This window comes from Gastrolobium bilobum, unplaced genomic scaffold, assembly GCF_033153095.1.
Source record: "Gastrolobium bilobum isolate Gb01-03AN ecotype WA unplaced genomic scaffold, APGP_CSIRO_Gbil_v1 utg16950, whole genome shotgun sequence".
In the NCBI taxonomy this organism is placed as follows: domain Eukaryota; kingdom Viridiplantae; phylum Streptophyta; class Magnoliopsida; order Fabales; family Fabaceae; genus Gastrolobium; species Gastrolobium bilobum.
This window is the reverse complement of record NW_026896450.1, coordinates 39,770-61,779: the sequence shown is the minus strand read 5'-3', so window position 1 is coordinate 61,779 and position 22,010 is coordinate 39,770. Positions and strand designations below refer to the sequence as shown.

General features: G+C 33.4%; 2 protein-coding genes across 2 annotated transcripts; one reads left to right on the top strand and one right to left on the bottom strand.

Annotated features, from left to right (window-relative positions):
• Window positions 1–6,802: 6,802 nt before the first annotated feature.
• LOC133299840 (brassinosteroid-responsive RING protein 1-like) lies at window positions 6,803–7,297 on the bottom strand. The gene has a single exon (XM_061499339.1). It carries the CDS (start codon window positions 7,295–7,297, stop codon window positions 6,803–6,805), a length of 495 nt encoding a protein of 164 aa, XP_061355323.1.
• Window positions 7,298–17,540: 10,243 nt separating this feature from the next.
• On the top strand, window positions 17,541–21,193 carry LOC133299834 (BTB/POZ domain-containing protein At1g63850-like). Its single transcript, XM_061499331.1, has 2 exons — window positions 17,541–18,567; window positions 18,906–21,193. Exons 1-2 carry the CDS (start codon window positions 17,686–17,688, stop codon window positions 19,845–19,847), a joined length of 1,824 nt encoding a protein of 607 aa, XP_061355315.1. The 5' UTR covers window positions 17,541–17,685; the 3' UTR covers window positions 19,848–21,193.
• The last annotated feature ends 817 nt before the right edge of the window (window positions 21,194–22,010 follow it).

Here is a 22,010-nt window from a genome sequence, read left to right as displayed (position 1 = left end):
AACAAAACAACGTAGTTTTGAGGTGGCCGGAGATAAACTTATCTCAAGTTGCAGGAAAAATATTTTTCCCATATATATATATATATATATGATAAATATTTCTACAGCCACTTTAGATAAAATTATCTGCATCTACTCAAAAACTACGTCGTTTTGATTAATGAAGAGTGTTTCTGTAATTTTAGGTGAATTAATCAAGGGTGTTTTCGTAATTTTGTTTATTTTTTATCATATACATTTTACTGAAACACCCTTCATTAATTCACTTAAAATTACAGAAATACCCTTCAATAATTGAAACGATGTAGTTTTGGGGATAACTGTAGTCAACCTTATCTGAAGTGACTGTAGAAATATTTTTTCATATATATATATTGGTTCGATCCACTTAATAATGTCTTAACCCTGAAGATACGGTGTACCATTCCTAAGCTTACTTTTCATTTCAATATATATATAATTTTATTTTTTTTGAAAACTATTCCAATATATTCAATCACGAGTAATGTGACATTATTTTTTTCTTAATTATAATATTTGGTGAAGGAAAAATTTGATTTAAAAAATCTTTAGAATTTGGAATAAGTTGTGAGTAATTTTACCTTGAGATATTGGCAATCTCAATATTTAATCACAATTTGTCATTCTATTTTAAGTTTTTAGCTAATTATGTTTTTTCTTTAAATTCTAAATATATTCACTAGTTATTTATTATTATTAATTATTGTGATGAGCCGTGGGATTTTATACTTCTAAGAACCTACCATCCATCTTTAATTGTGGACTTCGATATTAAGAGTGCAAAGATAACTGAGCTACAATACAACAAAATGGAACGCTAATTTGCTCTCAGAGAACTTGATAATAAAATGAAAATTAAATATTAAATAAAAAGTAAAATAACCGGGAATGAATTTGTTTTATGTTACAATTTCACATATCCCTAAATAAATATAAGAAAATCACTTTGTCATATTATAAGAATAAGAATGACACTGTTTCGTTCTTTAACAGGATCTGGTTCCGGATCCTGACTATTTTTTAAAATGTGAGTTTCACACTTGATTTGTGTGCGGGTAAAAAGCTATTGACATGTAACATGACAAAAAGCGAACCCATAAATATATATAATCGATAGATGTACCCACTACTCAGTGTTATGGTAATAACAAAGATATTCTTCCAAAAAGAAACTAACTCTAGAACCACATTTGGAGAACAAAATGATAGGAGAAAATTGAAGGGATTACATATAAATTAGGGGCGAAGAAGGGGAATGGTTGTCAACCCTTCAGGCTTCAACGTTACTAAGACACTATACAAATAATAATTAGTATAGTGGCGAATTTGAGAAGAGACCAGCAGCACCGGCCTTCTGATGCTGGTTTGAAGATTGAACCTTAACTTGTCAGCGAGTATCGCGCTTCAATGCGACAAAATATTCAGGAAATGAATGTGCCTGAGTTTGAGGACTGTGTATCCCTTTGTCAAAATTATTTTAATTCCTTATAAATCGTTTTCTCTCTGTGTCCCTCCCATCCAATTCATACAACTGACTCCTCATTTTTTATTTTTTAGGTTTCTTGTCATGATTCTAAATATAAGGGTGGGTGTTAAAAAATTAATGATCAGATTAATCGAATTTTTAATGAGAGGACTAATTTTTAAAATATCTATGTAATGATACGTCATTTGACATATTTTATCTCTCACAAATATAATTTGAATTTATAACAATGGTACCACAATCATAACAAATAATGACACTGGTTTCTTCTCCATCAACGCGCATAGGCAACAACGGATAAGAACATTTCTTCTTACGAAAAGTCCTAAAGTACTTATTTTGTTGCTGAAAAAATTATTGGCTTAGAGGCTAAACGCTCTTGTGATTGTGGAACTATTGTTGCAAATTTAAACTATTTCTATGGAAGATAAAATATGTCAAATGATGTGTCATTACATAGATTAGGGTTGGAAAAATGGGCCAACCCGACCCAACCCACGTTTAACACGAAAAAAACGAGTCGAGTTAGGGTTGGCTCGAAAAATAAACGAGCCAGAAAACTCAACCCGACCCGAGTCGGGTTAGGGTTGGCTCGCGGGTTGGCTCGAAAAAAAGAAAAAAAAGAAATAGAATTCCACTGATGCTGTAACTTCTAAATTTTTTTGCTAAATTATTAATTCATTCAATACAAAGACATTATACAGATAAACCATAGAAAATACCTTTTGCATTTGGACTTGGACTTATTGGCAGTTGGCACCCTATTCACACTGTCACACATACTATAAAAAAGATCCTTAATGCACGATTTTGGACTTATTGGCAGCTGCAGGGTATTTTCGTTTGGGTCTTTGGAATTGGAATTTTAGGTTTTAGCCTTCCACTTTACCTTCATTAATTTTTATACTTTTATATTTTTAAAAAAAACCATAACCCGCGAGCCAACCCGACCCGTGGGTTGGCTCGATTTTTTTCGAGCTGAAACGAGTCGGGCTGATTCGAGTTACTAACTCAATTTCCCTAACTCAACTCGACTACTTTTAGCCGGGTTACAAGCCAACCCGATCATTTTTTCCAAGCCTAACGTGGTGTTGAATACCCGAGTCAAAAGATATGGTCTTCTGAAGTTTTACGATAACGGGACTGCCTACGTGGTGTTGACATGGCATCAGTCCCGTTAGGATCATTGGCGGGACTAGTCCCGTCAGTACCAGTGATGTGTTTAACGATATTAGTTTGGAAAAACTTATCTGATTAACTTTAACTGAGCAATTCTTTTGCCCAATAGTCTTAGAAGAGTGCTTTTGCCGGTTAATGAGTAGTGATTTGGATACCAGAGTCAAAAGTTATATAAAATCTCAAAAAATATCTCAAAAAAATTGTATAAAATCAAAAGAAAAAATATCTGATTTGGATACCAGAGTCAAAAGTTATGGCCTTCCAAAGTATCACAGTAATGATACTGCCTACGGTAACAGGATTGTGCCATTTGGCACACCCTTATGAGTTCCCCAGTGGTGTCGCGACACTCACCTAAAGAAAAAAAGAAAGACGTGTGAGTTTTGCATGGGAAGGAGTGCGGGACTCAAACCCGTTGGGCCCGCGGAACTTGAAGACCCCCATTGGTAAAATATGTCAACCAGATACCAAATTGATTTTTGAATAGAGATGGAAGCATACGCCTTACCACACGGGATCATGTATCCGTGAAAATACAATATATATATATATATATATATATATATATATATATATATATATATATATATATATGTATATGGAGTTAACCCAATTCTAATTATCTTTTTGAAGCGAGTTGACTCTTTTGGTATTCCTACAAGCTTCGACTTTTTGAACCGACTACGAAACTAATTCAGAGTGCGAGACGAGTCAGAGATAAAGATATTTAAAGTCTTTACAAAGACGATATATGGATATATTACTTGCTTCTAACCATTCACACAACTAATATATTAGAATTATGTGGAAAGAGCATATGGATATACTATTTGCATCAAACGATACTTTAGACGCACGCTTACTAAGACTTTTTTCCCCCCACCAAACACTAACAGATAGGAACTTGGAAAAAAAAAAGCAATTAAAAAAATATTTAATGAGCATGTAATTGTTGACGGGAGAGAATCATGAAGACATCGAGTATACACATCTAGAATCATCTCACGGAGAAAGTCACTTGGCGGCAGGATTAAATTCCATTATAAATTGAAGGAGACTCCCTCAATGTTAGGAACCATCTCACGGAGGACAATGACAACAGGCCTGAACATAACCTGGTGAGAAGAATTAAGGCATGAAATCAGACGGAGTGGACGGTCAAATATCTTCATGCTCACAGGAAAAGAATAATTGCGCAGATTGGTCGGCAAAAAAAGCTCTTTCCATTGATGGCATATGTGTCTACCTCAAACCTTGATAGCCTTGCTGAATGAAGACGATAGGAGGGCCTTTGGCTCTGAATTTTCTGTGTAATTGTTTTGTTTTTGGGGTATAGCCCCTCTTTATTTACTTTAACAAAAAAAAAAACAAAAATTCCATTATAAATTAAGTGAGTATCTATAATTACAAAATATTCTTCAAAATCGGTGAGCAGAGATTGAAGATTTACACAATGTAATTTGATGGGAATTTGGTTAAACAGATCCATAATTCTAAAGAATACGATGGGAAAGTGAATTTCTCATTAACGTTACTAAATAGTTATTTGGTATACCCTTTTTTATTTTTGGTTTTTCATTTTAGTCTATGTTTTTTCATTAATAGCCTATATTTGTTTATTAAATCAGAACTCTTTTATTTTCAAGCAATTTAATTTTCTATTCTATTCTATTTTTTTTAATTTATATTTACTTTTGTTTAATTATATATACATATTACATTTTTCAATTTTAATAATTTTCCCATTTAATCTATACTTTTTGAAATTGTAACTAAATTGAAAGCATGTTCTTCGCTAGTGAATGATAAACTTATGTCATGTTTAATTTACGCAATGACGATTCTGTAAAATCAAAATGAAATAAAAATAAAATGGAATGAAGTGAAATGAAATAAACACTTTCAATCCAAGTCATTCTATTAATTAATATATGAAATTATTCCGAAATTTAATAAAGTAATATTTTTATATTATGTTTGTGAAAAACTAAATAAAAAATCATTTTTAATATTATTATTTTACCTATTTATTCATTTATCATTATTATTACCATAACTTTCACCTTTTATAATTTTCATATAATTTTTGCTTTCAATATTGCATGATGATGGCCACCCAGACAGATATTCTCAGGCATCAGATAATATTCTTCTTAATTGTATATTGTTTTAACATATCTAAATGAAGAATTACGTGTATCTGAATAATTTAAATTTTAAATAAATTAGACATTTATAAGTATATAACTTAATAGATTATGTTTATTTATATTTAAAAAATATATGATCTTTTAAAATAAAGTCAAGACAACAAATTTAAATTAAATTTTATGAAGTCGCTATCCCATATTTTAGGAAGGGATAATAATCTTTAATTAGATAAAATGAAACATAAAATAAAATTGCCATTTTATTAATTTGTTGTTTTTATTTAAAAAAATGAGAATACTTATTCCGTGTGTAATTAAAGCTCAGCATGGAAACGTCAAGTTAAAGGAAATTAGTTGTATAGCTTACCAAAAAACAAAAAGGAAACTAGTTGTAAGCAAAATCCTATTTCAAAGAACCAAAGGGAAAATTATCCCCCATATCATGTGCCAACTAATACATAACTAACACCACCTAGCATCATCAAACCACGAAAGAGCTCCCCACAGAACACATTTTCTGCATTTTATAGGAGTATCTATTGGCTTTTTCACCATTTTGTTCCTTATTAATTAATTAATAACCATTTTGTCCCTGATTTAAAACTATCTATGAATCTGTCTCTCTTTAATCGACTACCTTGCATTTTTAATCGACTAAATGGCCAACACAGACAAAAAATGGCTGTTGGGAGATTTAGTCGACTAAATCTCCCTATTTAGTCGACTAAATCTCCATATTTGACAAAAAAAAAATAAGTCAGTATGATTTTAATCGATTAAGTAGGGAGATTTAGTCGATTAAATCTCCCAACAACCATTTAGTCGATTAAACATGCAAAGTAGTCGATTAAAGAGGGGCAGATTGATAAATAGTTTCGAATCAGGGGCAAAATAATTATTAATTAATTAATGAGGAGCAAAATGGTCAAATAGTCAGTATCTATTCCCTTACAAAAACAGAAAAATAAATAAAACATGAATACAAATAATCATAAAAGTAAAAATAGTATAAATAAATTACTTTTTATCATATTTAATAAAAAATATATATCCAATGTTTTGTGCCCCTGAAAATATTTTCATCCCTTCTTTTGCTTCTTTTTTTTTTCCCTCATTTATCGTTATCATAATCATTAATTACTTGCAGTTACACCAATATCACTCTACGCTTTTTTATATATATATATATATCAATTCTAATTATTTTTTTTGAGATGAGGAATTTTTCTCGATATTCTTATAAATTTTAACTCTTTAAACTAACTATATGATTAATTTTGAGTGCAAGATGGATTAAAAATTGAAGTTTTATACCTCTTTATTGGCAGAGATGGAATATAGGTAAAAGCAGCCTACCATTGCCATACTCCTACGTTACCTCCACTTGGAAATGTTCAAAGAAAATAAATAAATAAAGAGCTTATATGACTCATAATATGTCGAATCTGTGATGCAGTGCTACTCAGTTTTTTGACGTCCCAATCCATCCAAGCACCAAGATGCCAAGAGCTCAAAACTAAAACCAAGTTCATGTATACTCATTGAACTTTCCATTCAAGATTGCTTGCAAATCCGAAATGGAGTATGATAAATCAATAATGCCACGCGTCCATTCTTTCATTCATAAACTTTCGTTAATAACTGATTCGTGATGAATAGCGTTATTTATTCATCTGGAATTGTTAAATAAATACTTCAAAACCAAAACAAAAACTGAATATTTCCAACAAAAGAAACAAAACTAAAAATAAAACATTGAGATAGCTAGTTAAAACTCAGAACAACCAGATCCCAGTTCTAAAAAATACATCTAAATAAAATTGATATACAACTAAAGTCCCAGCTTTCCATGAGCTCTGTATATATACACATTCACAAAAAAAAATATTAAAAAAAAAAAAAAAAACTAACATCTCTTTCCTTTTTTTCCCAGATAAGAAAATTAAGGTATTAGAATAGAAGCAAGCTATAAAGAACCAACATGAGGGTAATCAGAGTAAAATTCAGGGATCCCAGAAGCAGCCCAGAGTCTCTCGTTGAAGGAACCTTGCAAATCATCTGGTATGAAGGGTGTTCGGCACAGGGGGCACGTTCTCTGATCGTACCCCATCCAACGGTCCAGGCATCCTCGGTGGAATATGTGTCGACAGTTCGCCAGCCGTCTGATCTCATCGTTTTCGTCGAACTCGCTCAGACACACCGCGCAGCTCTCGGGTGGGTCCACCAGTTCCCGGAACTTCACCACCGGCAGGATTTCCCGGATCAGGAGAGCCGACACCGATTCGAATTCGGGTATCCGGGTGGAAGCGTCGGGCCAGGCAATGTCGGGTTCGAGGAAATCGTGGAGACCCAGATAGCGGAACAGGGTGCAGATCAGTTTTCTGATGAAACCCAAAACAGAGAGCAAGTTCAGAAACAGCTTCGGAAAGAGAACCTCTGTATACCCCACTGGAAATCCCATGTCTTGCACACTCACACACTTCACACTTCTTTGTGAATAGAAAGAAAGAGAGAAAGCGAGAGAGTAAGCAACACCAGCTTGGGTTAATATATAGAAGACAACAAACAGTTTCTTCAGAGTTGAGACTTTGATGTGGAAATGCCAACAATGGGCTTTGCCTTTATGGAGATCTGATGACACTACCACTGTAGCTTCCTCGCTCCTGCAATTGCAAGTTCCACAATTTAATTAATATAAAATTAATTATTTACTAATAAAATAAAGACCTGTAGATTGTCCTTTATATTTCGCCTTTTAACGACTAATTCATTTTTTTCTGTATTGATTTTATTAGAAGATTTTTAGCCTTTTTAATACTTTTTTTTTTTTTGGATACAAATAATTATTTATATTTCTTATCAAAAGTGAAGATCACTTACGTACTATAGTCATTATTGATGTGTTAGTAATAAATTTAATGTAATTAGATAATTGATTACAGACCCAAAATACAACACAGTTAAAGAATTAATTACTACATTAATTTTTCATTGGTGAAGAAGTAGTAATTGGAGCTGATCAAGTGATAGTGATTAAAATTTAAAACTGACTTCTAACGCATCACACCATCAAATAATGATAAGAAAATGCACATAACATAATTCATGATGATGGGGAGATTTTCTTCAAAGAAGAAACTAATTGCTGGTACTTGACTCATCCCCTGAGCATTGTTTAAACCGTACGCATGCGCGAAAAGCGCAACATTTGAAACTTGGATTGGTAAAACTACAGGAATCAGGCGAGACGTTCCATTTTGTATTATGAGCATTTGCTGTTGGAGTGGAACATATCAACCAACAACAGGTTCTTCTACGGCTTGGATTGTTTCTTTGGTCACTTTGATATTAGGTGTGTTGTTGTACTTACAATTTCTTCTTGACCTTGTCAATTGTGGCTGGTCCTTACAATTTAATTTCTAAATATAGCCAGACCATATGAGCATGTAACAACAAATTATGTCAATAAGAGTTACTATTTTTTTTTTTCTTTTCTCGTTTCTACACTACCTTTCCTTTGTTGTTAGGGAAGAAGCTTTGAATGCAGAGATTTCTTTATAAAATGTGCCATGACTATACATCAGAGTGAGGATAAGTGGTTCCACCAATCATCCCCACTGGAAGCCCACTAAATTAAAGAAGCTAGACAGCGGCACTGATGAAGCAGCAAGAAACCAAAGATGGTGTTGGTGTGACTTTTAACACAATCACCATTCACGGAGTTGTTGTCCCATCTCGATTGGCGCGCTTCACTAACATATAATTCGGGTAAGCTTAATTTTAGAACATTTTCTTGAATTTTATCCTCTCTCTCTCTCTCTCCAGATGAGACTTTCATCTGACAAGACATAAAAAGGAAATAAAATAAAATAAAATACGGTCCCTAACCACTTTATCCTTTTCTTGCACTGTCAAATGTGGATATCAAAAATATTATTGGAGATTTTGGGTTTTATGGAGAAAACCATTTAATAATGCTCACAAAAAAACTATTTAATGAAATAACAAATGTTATTCGAAAATGTTATATTTTCAAATTTTTATTTATAAATTTTTATAAATTTAATTATGTATTTTTGGAAATAAATTTAGTTAGTAATGCATTCTCGAAAATACATAATGTAGTTAATCAATAAATTTTTTATAAATATAGCTTATGTTATTTATACTTTATTATTATTTTAATAATAAAATAAAATAATACTCTTCTTTATATTTTTACTTTTTATTATGTAAGTAACAAATTTTTTAGGGTTCGCTTTTTTTAAAGTGAATGTAGATAGTTTATTTATATTGAGCTCAAAACGATGTCGTTTTGAGACGAAAATTAAGGTATTTTTATAATTATAATTTATTCCAGAATTATAATAGTCATTTTTATTATAATTTTTTAATCAATACAACGTCATTTTAAAAATAAATGTAAATAATTTATTTACATTCACTTTATAAACGAATTTTTTAACGAGATACCCTTGGGAGGTGGGACTGCATGCAATTCAATAGCATCCAATAATTAAAGCAAGCTAGGAGGGGGTCCACGACTTGAGTCTCAGTGTCTCACTTTTTTTTTGTTTTTTTAATAAAAATTTAGGTAAGATTAAATACCGATATTCCACCAAAATTAAAATAAATCTCTAGTTTCTTTGAAAATTTGTGAGCAAAATTATAAAAATCCCAACAACAAAATCCTCATGATTTGAACCTACGTCCATAAAAAATATATGAACATAATCCTTAACTGTGCGCGTCCTTATTAACACTTCAGCTCATAACAATATGCGTCAAAACATGTTTCGAAATCATAAAGAGCGTTGAAATTGAGGCACAAACATCATTGATGGCGAGAAGTCCATCTCTGAGCCACAGCTGTGAAACCCGTGAAAGCAGTAATAATGTTGGCCTTTGGGTGTCAGGGCAGGGCAGGGGTTAGCTGAGTGAACAAAATTCATGAAACCTTGATTCTGAAAGGCTGAGATCTTCCGGGACAGAGGCGGGTTATTCCTCTTTTGAGAAATGAATTTTTGTACCATCTCAATATCTCTATTTTAGAAGAAAAATAGTTTTTCGAGGTTAACATTATTTTTATTTTAAAAAATATTAGCTTTGTTTAATTAAAGGGTTTTATATTTATCATTCAATATGAGAATTGAATTCTCATATTTAGAGACAAAAAGTATGTGGGACCCGTATGTTAGAAAAAATTAAGTGTAGAACTTACGTTGACACGAAAATCAAAGTGTGTGTAGGAAAATTCAAATTCTCATGTTAAATGATAATTATAAAACCCTTAATTAAATTAGTTTCCCACTTCATTAATATTCTTGTATTTTACTTAATAAAAGTATTAGGATATTAAACAATTTAAAATAATAAAAGTATTAGGATATTAAACAATTTAAAATAATCAAATTATTTTTCGGCATAATTTATTTTTTTAAAATGAGTGTAATAGTTTTATATAATAATAAAAAAAAGTATTCACCTGAAGATAAATTTAATAATCAAAATAGGATAATGCTAAACGTTTTGAAATTTGTATAAAAATATTTGGAAGTGTTGTAATAGAAAAGTTTTATCGTCAATAACTCAATATAAATTCCGTATTTGTACTATGGTTTGTTGAATCACTACTAGAAAAATCTTATATAGCGAGAGAATTGCTATTTCAAATTTCGTCGCCAATTTCATCCTCGCTACTACTTTTCCTCGCAAAATTGTTTGCGAGGGAATTTGCAAGGGAAAGTAGTAACGATGATGAAATTAACGACGAAATTTTCATAGCAATTCCCTCGCTATGCAGGATTTTTCTAGTAGTGAATGTAGCCCAAATATATTGGTTTATTAATTTAGTATGATAATTGAAATATACTGTCTCTGTTGAATGTAACCTTGGTTGAATTCCACCTCTTCTTTGTGTTGGATAGACTATCTGCTTTCATTTTTAATAATGTAATTCTATCTTCCTTTCAAAAAATAAATATAATAATAAATATAGTATACAAATAACAATATTGGTTTTATTAAATATTACCATATTCGGATATTCCTATCATCAACAAAAATTAATTAATAGATACGATTGAAAGCAAACAAACAAAAATTATTTATTCATTTTATTCGAAATAATATTTTTTAATATTTGATTGATATGTACTACCCCATTTTTTTAAAAAATAAAATAAAATTCTTGAAACGTTTATCAGCTTAAATTATAAAGCATGCTACTAAGTTACCCATGTGTACACTGGTATGTAGGATATTTGATAGGAAATATAGAAATTTCTGAATATTTTATAATTTGACTCTATTAAAAAAGTATAATATAAAATTATTAATATAACAACATCTAATAGTTTAAGTTTTTGAACTGAAATAATTCTTTACTTAGTATCAGAGTCTCTGTGACTAATTGATAACGAAATTTCTTATGTGAAGAGACGTGTTAGAAAAATAGAATAAAAATTTATTAATGTAACTTCAACTTTTTTGGTTTAAATAGTTGCTTAGAAATACTAAACTATATTTCATATACTAGTGTTTTAAAAAATGTTTATATCCATAACAAAGTCATAATTAAAAATTGAAATCAAAAGGCGGCAATCCTTGACATTGGGATTATATTAATAAAAGAATTTAGCTTATTTTAGTTCTAATAATCTCTAGTTGATTTCACTATAATTAACACGGTAGAGACTGCAGAAAGAATGGGGCTGAAAATATTTGAAGTTTTGAACCATGACAAAAAGAGTGGTCAGCCACACTAGTCGACATGGGGCGGTTCTATAAACGGGTGCATTGCGTTAGGCCACCACCACCCACCAGCAATATGCAAAAGGCTCTATTGCTAATATGCTCTGACACGGTGTCTGATGCGGCCAAGACAACTAATGGTCCATTCCCATATATATTGTTCCTGAATCACTAAGTTATTCGTGGTCCACTTTTCACAAGTACCTATATATATATATATATATATATATATAGCATTCTTGTTTCCCTTTGTCTCATACTTTGTCTAGCTTCCATGACTGGAGTCCCTAACTCCCTATCCAAACCCCATAAGATTACATTACACCTTCAATTTCTTCTCTTATCTTTTCTTTGTTTTTGAATTATAAATTTATATATTGCTGAATTACTTTTATACATTCTGAATTCGATGCTTACAATTTGGGCGAAATATTTATTATAGTAGTTTTCCATATTCCATTGTAGCAGTTTAATTAATCAGAAGAAAATTCCGGTCATGCCCTCTATCATTTGGCGGATAAGATTAACAGGTCATTAGGCCAGCTAAATCCAACCATGATAACTTCGCTTTAGGACCTAATTACCAATGTTTAGTCCTCTGCTTCCCACTCGCGTTATTGTTATTATTTTCTTTTGTTTGATTCTAACCGTTGATGAATGCTAATTAAGTCAATTTGGCCATTCTTATAACTTAAAAAAAGGTCTTGTCGCTATTGGTTCCAAAACCTTTAATCTAAGCATCAGAAGTTGCCTGCCATTAGGTTAAAAATAAAACTTAAAACCCGAGCAAATATCAGTGCATCACAATATGTTTGTCAGATACTGTCTGTGCCTCATGACAATTGACAAGGGCAAAAAAAAAAAGGTTTACGCGACAATTTGCAACTAGTTGCACATATGAGCATATATGCAAATTGGTTGTGTCGTCATTCTTTAGTGTTTTTGTTTCCCAGAACTCCTCTTTAAACATGTGAGAGCACGTTGGTGATTGGTGATGTACACTGAAAATGTTTAGATGAACTGAAATATAATTCATGATGGAGTGAAAAATAACCACCACCTAACCTAAAGAGTTCTTTCCTACTATATCTCTATTAAACGACAAGCACAGAACACAAAACAAATTAAAAAAAGAAAAGAAAAAAGAAGAAGCAAGAGACCTGAACTACTGACATTGGCATGACTAGCTAGAAAGAAGAGCTAGCTCTGTTATCTTTTTACAGCTTGCGCAAGTATTCAATTGGACTGAGTGAAGACATGATCTGTACTACTGTACCATAGTATAATTAAAAAGCCAATAAATATATATATATGTGTATTACTATTATTATGTACTGCATGTAGATACGCTAGGTAGAAAGTGGCATGTAGAAATTGAAAAAGGCTTTTTCATGGTGCCTTTGAAACAGATTAAGTTGTTGTACCGTTGTAGCATCCTGGCTGGCCTTGCTTCTGAATCACTTTTCATTAAGCAGAATATTACTGTACCCGCACACGTGTTGTTTGTGGGACTGAACCAGTGAAAATTAAGTGGAATCTTTTCTAGAGAGCAGATCTAATTAATATTTTTCAATGTAAATTGATATCTTTCCAGCTATAGGCACACTGTCTTTGGTTACCCTTGTTAATTTATTTGATTATTTGATGAACAATTTATGTCAATGGTGTTCTCTCTTTCGGTTGTTTTTAATGCTTCTTTCTCTTGTCTTGTCTTGGCTTTATTATATCTTCATGACGCTTGCTTTTAAATCATGATGACATTCTTTTTGTCTAATTTCAACGAAGAAAGTATAGAAGCAGATAAATAAGAACCGAAGATAGAAAGATAGAAAGAACATAGGTTGTGGCAAGTGCAATGCCCATGGTTTAATCTGTGTTTTATGAATTGGTATCTGTCACCCTGCAAGTGCCAGTAAGTATGAGGCATTGCTTTAAATGGTCACTGTTCCGCAGGCATGTGGGGTGTGTAAAGATTGTTTGCACGTGTCTATAAATGCACAAAATTTATTATAATTGTAGAGGGGTGTTAAAATGAGTTGAGGCTGATATGCCGGTTCAAATTATTCAATGAAATGTGTAAATTGGACTAATGAAATTAAAGAAAAAATATTTTAACTTCACTTGACCGAACTCGAAGTGAACCAGCTTATGAATTAGAAAAATGTCAAAGATATTACAATTATTATGTTTACTTACATATCTTTAAAGCAAAAATGTATTTATTTGATGTAATCATTATTTTAATATTTTAATAAAAAATAATCATATAATTTATATAAAATTAATATTTTAAAATTCTAATACATAAATAAATAAATGAAATGTGGGTTAGTATTTTACTCATTTTCTAGAGTACAAGGGTTATTACTAGGGTAAACTATGATATAATGTAACATCACTTATCTGCATATTTGACAACATAGTCATTAGTCAACTAGTATTTCAACCTTTGTGACCGCGATGCATAGAATTTATTAATGAGTTATATAATTTACATCATATTTAGTCGTTATATATATAATCAAGGTTTGCTCAATCGTAGAAAATTAACGATAACTAGAATAATATATTTCTTTTTGTAAGTGATCAGTCCAATGATATTGGGCTGAGTCTGATTACACACAGTTGAAGATGAAGGATGGTGACAAAGTAACTTGCCGAGATGTTGTGTTCTCTAGCGAGATGGTTGATCTGTAAGTTGAGTATCTGAGCAGTTTGGAAGAGACTAGGGGTAGTACTCTGATCTCAAGTCAGTTCAATATTCAATATGGTTCACGTATTCAAAGAGAGATATCATACTTGAGTTGAATGCTTCTGTATTTATAGTGCCTATATACCTTGCATCATACCGCCTTTCATAGGGTAGTGTTCATGTTCATCAGTGAAAAAAGATGGCCTTTCACAAGCTATTTCTTGGTCAAGAAGCCTAGTTTTGGGCTAGTTTCAATAGATGTGGTGGTAAGCTGGAACTGCATTCATTCATTGTGTTCATGTAGCGGTCTAATTGCCTGAGCTGCTGATCTCACTATAATGGAGTCTTAACCGCTAAGTTACTCTTCGATTGATGGCCAAATAGGCTAGATGCTCACATTTTGGACGCGTTTGTGGTTTCTTCATGATTAAGTCTAGCATTCAGTGGATCTTTATTGGATTGGGCTTTTATTTCACACATGTTATATCCAGATCAGTAAGAACAATTTTAAAATTTTTAGTATAGAAAAAATAATTTGAATGAGGAGAAGAATGTTTTTTCAAAAAGTATATATATTAGGGAGAATTGTGTGATTAGAACCCTGTTATCCTACTATACCATGTTGATTATCTTTTGAAAGTGAAACGTGCCTTTCTACTCACTATTGTTTGGGCTGATCTCGTCCTTCGTACCACTGCAGGGGCCCAACTTATACCAAGAAAAGTATCACAACTTCAAGCGCAGCCGTTAACCCAAATGACTCATTATATATAGAAAATAAATATGTTTTTAGTTTCTCTAAATATAATATTTTTTTTATTTTTAGTTCATCTTTATTTTGCATTTAATTTTTTTTCTCTCATTATTTAAAAAATGACTAATTTGATCTCGGTCATTGACTTGTTTTTGTTGAATGTCACGTCATTAATATCATGTTAGGAAGTGATGAGGAAGCTTTGTTTTTAATTTTTTTAACATTTTTTTCTTCACTATACATGGGAATTTCTTGTTACTTGGAGGAATGTGTTGAAAGATGGTGGCCAGTGGCCAGTGGCCACTCTTTATAGAGAGAAACGAGTTCCATTTTTTTTTTTTTTTGATAACAAAACGAGTTCCATTTTGATAAGGTAGAAGACTGACAAATAGCACTCGAAAGGTTTAATTTTTTTTTTAATGAGTGTGTAGTTGAATCATGACAGATAGCTTGACTGCTGACAATTGAAATATTGGGCCAGCAATGTGACCTTTGTGGGCCAAGACCCATATTCACAATGACATTTTGAACGAGAGAGAAAAAGAGCTCTCTATTCATAGTATCCACGAGGGACCCAATTTTTCTGGTCCATAGACGAAGACAGCTTTCTTCTAGAAAAGTTAAATTGAGATTTTTCGAGTTGCTTACCGATGAGATAAAGAATAGGACAAGGGCATCTCGTCTACGAATAAATCTTTGGTACTACTGCTCTATCAAAGATTCAGTGCATCTCACTAATGATAATATTACATGTCAGATAAATTATTATTTTTTCTGTCTAATTTTTTTTCTCTCCTCTAATGTGTAATGCTCTCATTGTTAAGATGCACTGAATCTAAGTACAACAGTAGTACCAAATATTTATTCTTTCTCTACATGGAAAATGAACATCCACCATATTATTATTAAGCAAAATATTCGTGCCCGAGAGAGTCAGAGAAAAGAAAGACACTGAGAATAGAGTAAATTTTCTTTTTCCAAATTAACATCCTCTAATGCACGTGTCACTAGATGACCATGTTAACTTACCAAAACTTCTGTAAACAAAAACTAACTCAACCTAAGAGTTAACTTAAGAAATTATTATTTTAAAGCTCCGTGTTGAATTTAAAGAACTTTTAGGGACTTGTTATTGGGATTTATGAATTTAAGACAAATCTAAAATAAGTGAGATCTTTTAGTAACCAAAATGGTGTTTCACTCTTCAAAACTCTATTATAAGAATAAGAGTGACAATCAAATTTAAAATCATCTATTTATAAAAAAATTAATTATATTAGAAATTTAATATCCCAAAAATTTTCTTTCCTATCTATCCAAAAATAAAAAAAAATCCCAAAAAATTTAAAAACCTTAATCCAACTTATTTAGTAAATAAGCTTAATCATTTAATAAATAAACGTACGTCAAGTATAATGTAAGTGAAATCGTAGCTCCCGACACATTGCGTAGCCTGTTTTCACCTCACGTCCAGAGGTATCTATCAACGCGACTTCAAAACTAGAAAAAAGAAAGCAAATTATTTGCTGAACTAGAATGATAGTATGTGATGATTAAAAACAATATCTCCTTTTTTGCTGTTGTAGTGTGTGTTTCCTTTTACGAAAAGAAAAGCTGACCACGAAAGAAAGAACAGTTATTAGCTCTTAGCGAACAAAACAATCGACACCATGATGAACACATGCATACAGTCCCATGACTCTGGATGGTGAGGATGTTAAACAATCGACACCATGATATGAACACATGCATGCAGTCCCATGACTCGCATCAGGCTAAATACTAGAAATGTAAAATTTAGGTCAATTAAGTAAATGCAAAGAGCATATTATTATTTTTTCCTGACAAGAATGGAAAAAAGCACAGCCAAATCCAAATAGGTTTTAAGAAGAGTCTTATAATAATTTTTTTTTATAACGAAGAAAAAAGTTGAAAGTCAAAAACTATTAGAAGGAACTTTTTTTTTTTAAATCAGTTTTTTCTTAAATTGTATGTTTTTTTTTTTTTAATAAAGAGCCATAGAAACACAGAGAGAGATTTTTTTTCTTGAAATATATATTTTTAAATAATTTTTACACTAAAATTTTTATATAATCACAAAATGCCCGACATAATGTAAGTATAGGGATTATTAAAAGGCTAATAATTTATTGCTTTTAAAGCCAGCATCCAAAGAGGAGTGAAAGGAATCATATATTCATCTGTCATGATGGCATAGATAAATTGCCAGCTTCTTCACATCTATTAAATGTTAATCACTTTTAATTTTTGTTAATGTCAATAATTATGCATATGATGATGAGCCTATTGGCGGAGGCACCCAAAGCCGAGGCAGGCGAAGTAATCAACCTATAAAAGTACAAACCGGATATCTTGAATTCATTGGTGATTCCTCAACAAAACCCCCCAAAAAACTCAAAGTATCCTCCAGTTGGATAAAAAGCACATATTTTAGACATTTCTCTTTCAGTTATTTAATGCTTCTCTCAGCCTTTCTTGGCTATTTTCATGTCTTTTGTATCTGACTCACACTACCAACGTCTCGTTTCCAACGCCGTTTATTAATTTTTCTCTCTCTCTCTCTGACTCTGTGTGTTTCTGCGAAGCGCTAAAGGACAACAATCACAAAACCTTAGAAGAACAACATTTGATGGCAGCGACAACTACAACAACTTTCCTCAAAGTTCAAAATCAACCCACGAAGCCCAAACGTCGCAAGTATCGTGAAACCACTATCTCAGCTTCTGCCTCTCCCAGCGAAACCCACCACCCCCACCCTCACCGCAATCTCGATTCCCCTTTATGCCCGACCCGAAACCCCGAACCAGAACCCGACCCACCATTGCCCGATTCACCATCGTCCTACAGGATTCGTTTCTCGCCCGGCAGGTTTTCCCCAATCATGGACTTCACCCGCTCTTCGCCCACTGCCACCGTTAACGGGTATTCGGGTCAGGACCCGTTTCCTTCGAGCTTCTCCAAATTCAACTCCGCACTCACCGCGGGGCTCCTTAACCCAATGTCGCCGCCACCCGACAAGACCCGATCGAGCCCAACCCTCTCCGAAATGATGGCTTGCGAACCCGATAGAGCAACCCAGATCCCACCCAACAACTACTACAACAACATCGCCACATCGTCGTCGATGCAGAAACCCCAGATTCCGGTGCCTGATCGGCAAACCCTGATGATGCAGCGAATATCGGAGTTGTTGGCTTCTCGCAGCCCCGGCAACCAGTTCAACGACGCCGTTTCAAGTGATATCAAGCTCACTCTCAGCTCCAAAGATGGAATCAGCGTCTCCATGAATGTGCATCGCCAAATTCTCGTTGCCCACAGCAGGTTCTTCGCGGTGAAGCTATCTGATCGGTGGACGAAGCAGCAGCAGCGGTCGACGTCGCCGTACGTTGTTGAAATTGCTGATTGCGATGACGTTGAGGTTTACATCGAGACGTTGAGGTTGATGTACTGTAAGGATCTTAGGAAGAAGCTCATGAAAGAAGATGTCTCAAGAGTTTTGGGTATCTTGAAGGTAATGCCTTTTTTGTGATTGTTTTGTTTTGTTTTGGGGGTTTGTTATTTTTGTTGTTTATGGATTAATATTTGCTCTGTTTTATTGTCTGGATAATATAAAACTGTAGGATTAGGTTGAGACTATAGCAAGTTTGAATTTTGGGATGTCAACTGTTTTATGGACACTTATAGGATAGAAATGCTATTGTTTAGGTAATTGAATTTTAATTGCTTCATGTGTACCGGTAAAAGCCATTTCTCACTTTGTTGTTTTTGTTTTGTCCTTGTTTGAATTTTGCCTGCTTCATGGTTTCATGAGACTGAACAAGATTGCTGGTTTTTGTGTTGTTGTCCTAGGTTTCAGCTGCAATTGGATTTGATGCTGGGGTTTTGTCTTGTTTGGAGTACTTGGAAGCGGCCCCGTGGGCCGAGGATGAAGAAGAGAAGGTGGCCTCTCTCTTGTCCGAGCTTCGTCTTGAAGCTGTTGGAGCTGGGGAAGTATTGAAGAGGGTTTCGACTGATGTTGCCAATGGGAATGAAGAGGGGAATGACAATGAGGAAGTTATAGTTAAACTTATTCGTGTGGTTCTTGAAGGAAAAGATGAGAAGGCCAGGCGTGAGATGAAAGGGTTAGTGTCTAAGATGCTTCGTGAAAATTCTTCTCAGAATGATCTTCGGAAGGAGTCGATATACTCAGCATGTGATGATTGTCTGCAGTTACTTCATCACCACTTTTTGCTGGCTGCAGCTTCGGACTTGCAGGATGTGAGTCAAATTGCGAGACAAGCAGATAATTTATATTGGATTTTGGATATTTTAATCGATAGACAGATTGCTGAGGATTTCCTGAAAACATGGGCATCTCAGTCAGAATTATCTGAAGTACATTCAAAAGTGCCTGCAGTTCACAGGTTTGAGGTTAGCACAGTTACAGCTAGGTTGTTTGTTGGGATTGGGAAGGGACAATTATTGGCTTCTAAAGATGTCAGGTGTTTACTTCTAAAAACATGGCTGGTGCCCTTTTATGGTGACTTTGGTTGGATGAGGAGGGCATCCAAAGGCCTTGATAGGCACCTGATTGAGGATGGTCTTAGTAACACAATTCTCACTCTGCCACTCTCCTGGCAACAGGAAATTTTGCTTGCTTGGTTTAATCGTTTCTTGAATTCCGGTGAAGATTGCCCAAATATTCAAAGAGGGTTTGAAGTTTGGTGGAGAAGGGCTTTCTGGAAGAGGAATGGAGAGCAAGAACAGACAAGACAACTACGAATTACAACTGCATCAATTGAGAACCCTTGAACACAGATAGTGCCAGTGTGGAGGAATTGGCAGCACTTGACTGGGTGTGTGTCACCTTTTTACATTCTCATGATCATCTATATTTGATTCCTCTAAGTTATCAGCATTCGAATCCTCTTTCAAACCCTGGTAGTTTACCTGCAAAGTTGCTTGTGTGAAACGTGTTAGTTAGACTCAATGTCTTCATGCTTTGCCTGGAAGTAGATAACACTGTTTATTCTCAGCTCCTCTTTTGTTGAAAATAACCAGATGGAATATTGGTTTTATAGTTTGACTGGGTACTTGGAACCATTTTTCTTTTCTCACTTCATATCTGTTCTATGTTTTACACCTAGGCTGCTTATAATTTTGCTCGCTCTCGTCAGTTGAATGGTGCCACTCTCGAAGTAAGAGCAGATAAAAACGGTTATCAGAAACCTAAGACAAATCAATCTGCTATTTTACCAATGAGATTGCTCCATCTTCCTCAAGCACGCAGGGGCAAGACAACTTGAGCTTCTTTTGTAACTTGTTAGGTTCCAAAATATTTCTGAGGGAAATTTTGATTTGTTAGAGTGAAACTAAAATGTTATAAATAAAATTCAATTGGTTGTCTAAGCACTGAACTTTCTTGTAATACTTGGTGGCAAGTGGTCATAGCATCTATATAGTATTTCTATTTTCTAATGCCAGGATACTGTATAAGTATTTTTAACTTGTCAGTGACTCTAAGGAAAACCACCTATCTTTTGTGGGCGGCTCTGTAATGATTTTAGGTGTTTGATTTCTGCTCTGTGAAGTTAAACCACGTCATATGTGTGCTTTTGATTGGAATTTCTTAACTCCTAAATACTATTGAGCATATATTGTCAGGGCCTGCTAGATAAATGTATTCCAAAGAAAATGTCCCTTTTTTTCCAGGTAGATGTATTCGTTGCTGCAAAACTAAAATTTGTTTTAGCAAAATATATTTTCCAGGGAAATAGTTCAATCTTAGTGCTATCTTCTTTTTGTAGTTTTATTGATGAAATTTGAGTTTCTGATCGTTAGGTACAAGCTCCTGAACAAGAGGTCATGGTAAATGTTGGCCTTCAATGATCGAGTTACTAAGATTATATATATTTAACAAGTGCAGCAGCTCGTTGCAGGCTAAGTTGATCAATTGAGTTCATGGAAGGTTCATCATGAGGATAATTTCTTTTATATTAGAGCATCGTATAGCTTTGGATGCAAGGCAGATGACGACGACGAATTTCCTCAAATATCTTTCCTTGCAAATTAATTAATGTTGATTATTGATTTTTGTGTTATTTAGGAATGACTTCAACGGAGGTTTAGGTGCGGGAATATAATTTATTTCTTTACTGAGGATCATGGATTCCTTTTTCTTTCTTTTTTCCCAACAAAAGTTTGAGAGATCCGAAACAACATTATGGGGTTTTGTATCTTGCTTTAAATAAGGAACCGGACTGTGGGACATTTGGAATGAATATTTACTGTCCTAGTTTACTTCTGAAGCCATGGCACTCAATTATTCATTCTTTTCACCAAAGACAAAATAAACACCCATTCCAATTAATCGAGAAGATGTATGAAAACAGCTTTTGCATATTTGGAGTTTCCATCAATACTAGTCAAACGACAATGTAACAAATTAACAAGTTAACGCCCCTTACAAAGGGGAATCGAAAAGGGAAAGATGCCAATGTCGCAATGTCTGAATTTATTGTTATATGATTAAACTGATAACAGTCGTATTTGTTAAAACCACGTGGGTGGGTGGGTGTAATGGTTCAGCATTTCGTCCCTTAATCAAGTGGTTGGGGGTTCGAACTCCAACTCTTGTGAATGAAAAACATTCCGTGATCAGTTTTTTACAGCTTTGTGCACTGATCCGGAGCGAGGGATTAGTTTGAGTAAAGAGGCCACTGATGATGACTAGGTTGAAACTTAATATTAAAATCAGCATTGAAGTACATATTCAGGCTTAAGTGATGAACTTTCGAACACTTTACTCTCCTTCTTGATACCCTTTTGTTTAAAAATAAATAAAATAAAATAAAAATAAATAAATAAAAATAAATTTTTGAAAAATTAGTACGAGAAACAGAAATGCTAAGATTTACAAACTGCATGGAACAAGATGAAAAAGTGAGGGGGAAAAAAGACAGAGGACAAAACGAA

Coding starts and splice junctions, on each gene's coding strand:
- LOC133299840 (XM_061499339.1), bottom strand. CDS start 7,297: ATGGGATTTCCAGTGGGGTATACAGAGGTTCTCTTTCCGAAGCTGTTT.
- LOC133299834 (XM_061499331.1), top strand. CDS start 17,686: ATGGCAGCGACAACTACAACAACTTTCCTCAAAGTTCAAAATCAACCC. Junction 18,568..18,905: donor GAGTTTTGGGTATCTTGAAG/GTAATGCCTTTT, acceptor TTGTTGTCCTAG/GTTTCAGCTGCAATTGGATT.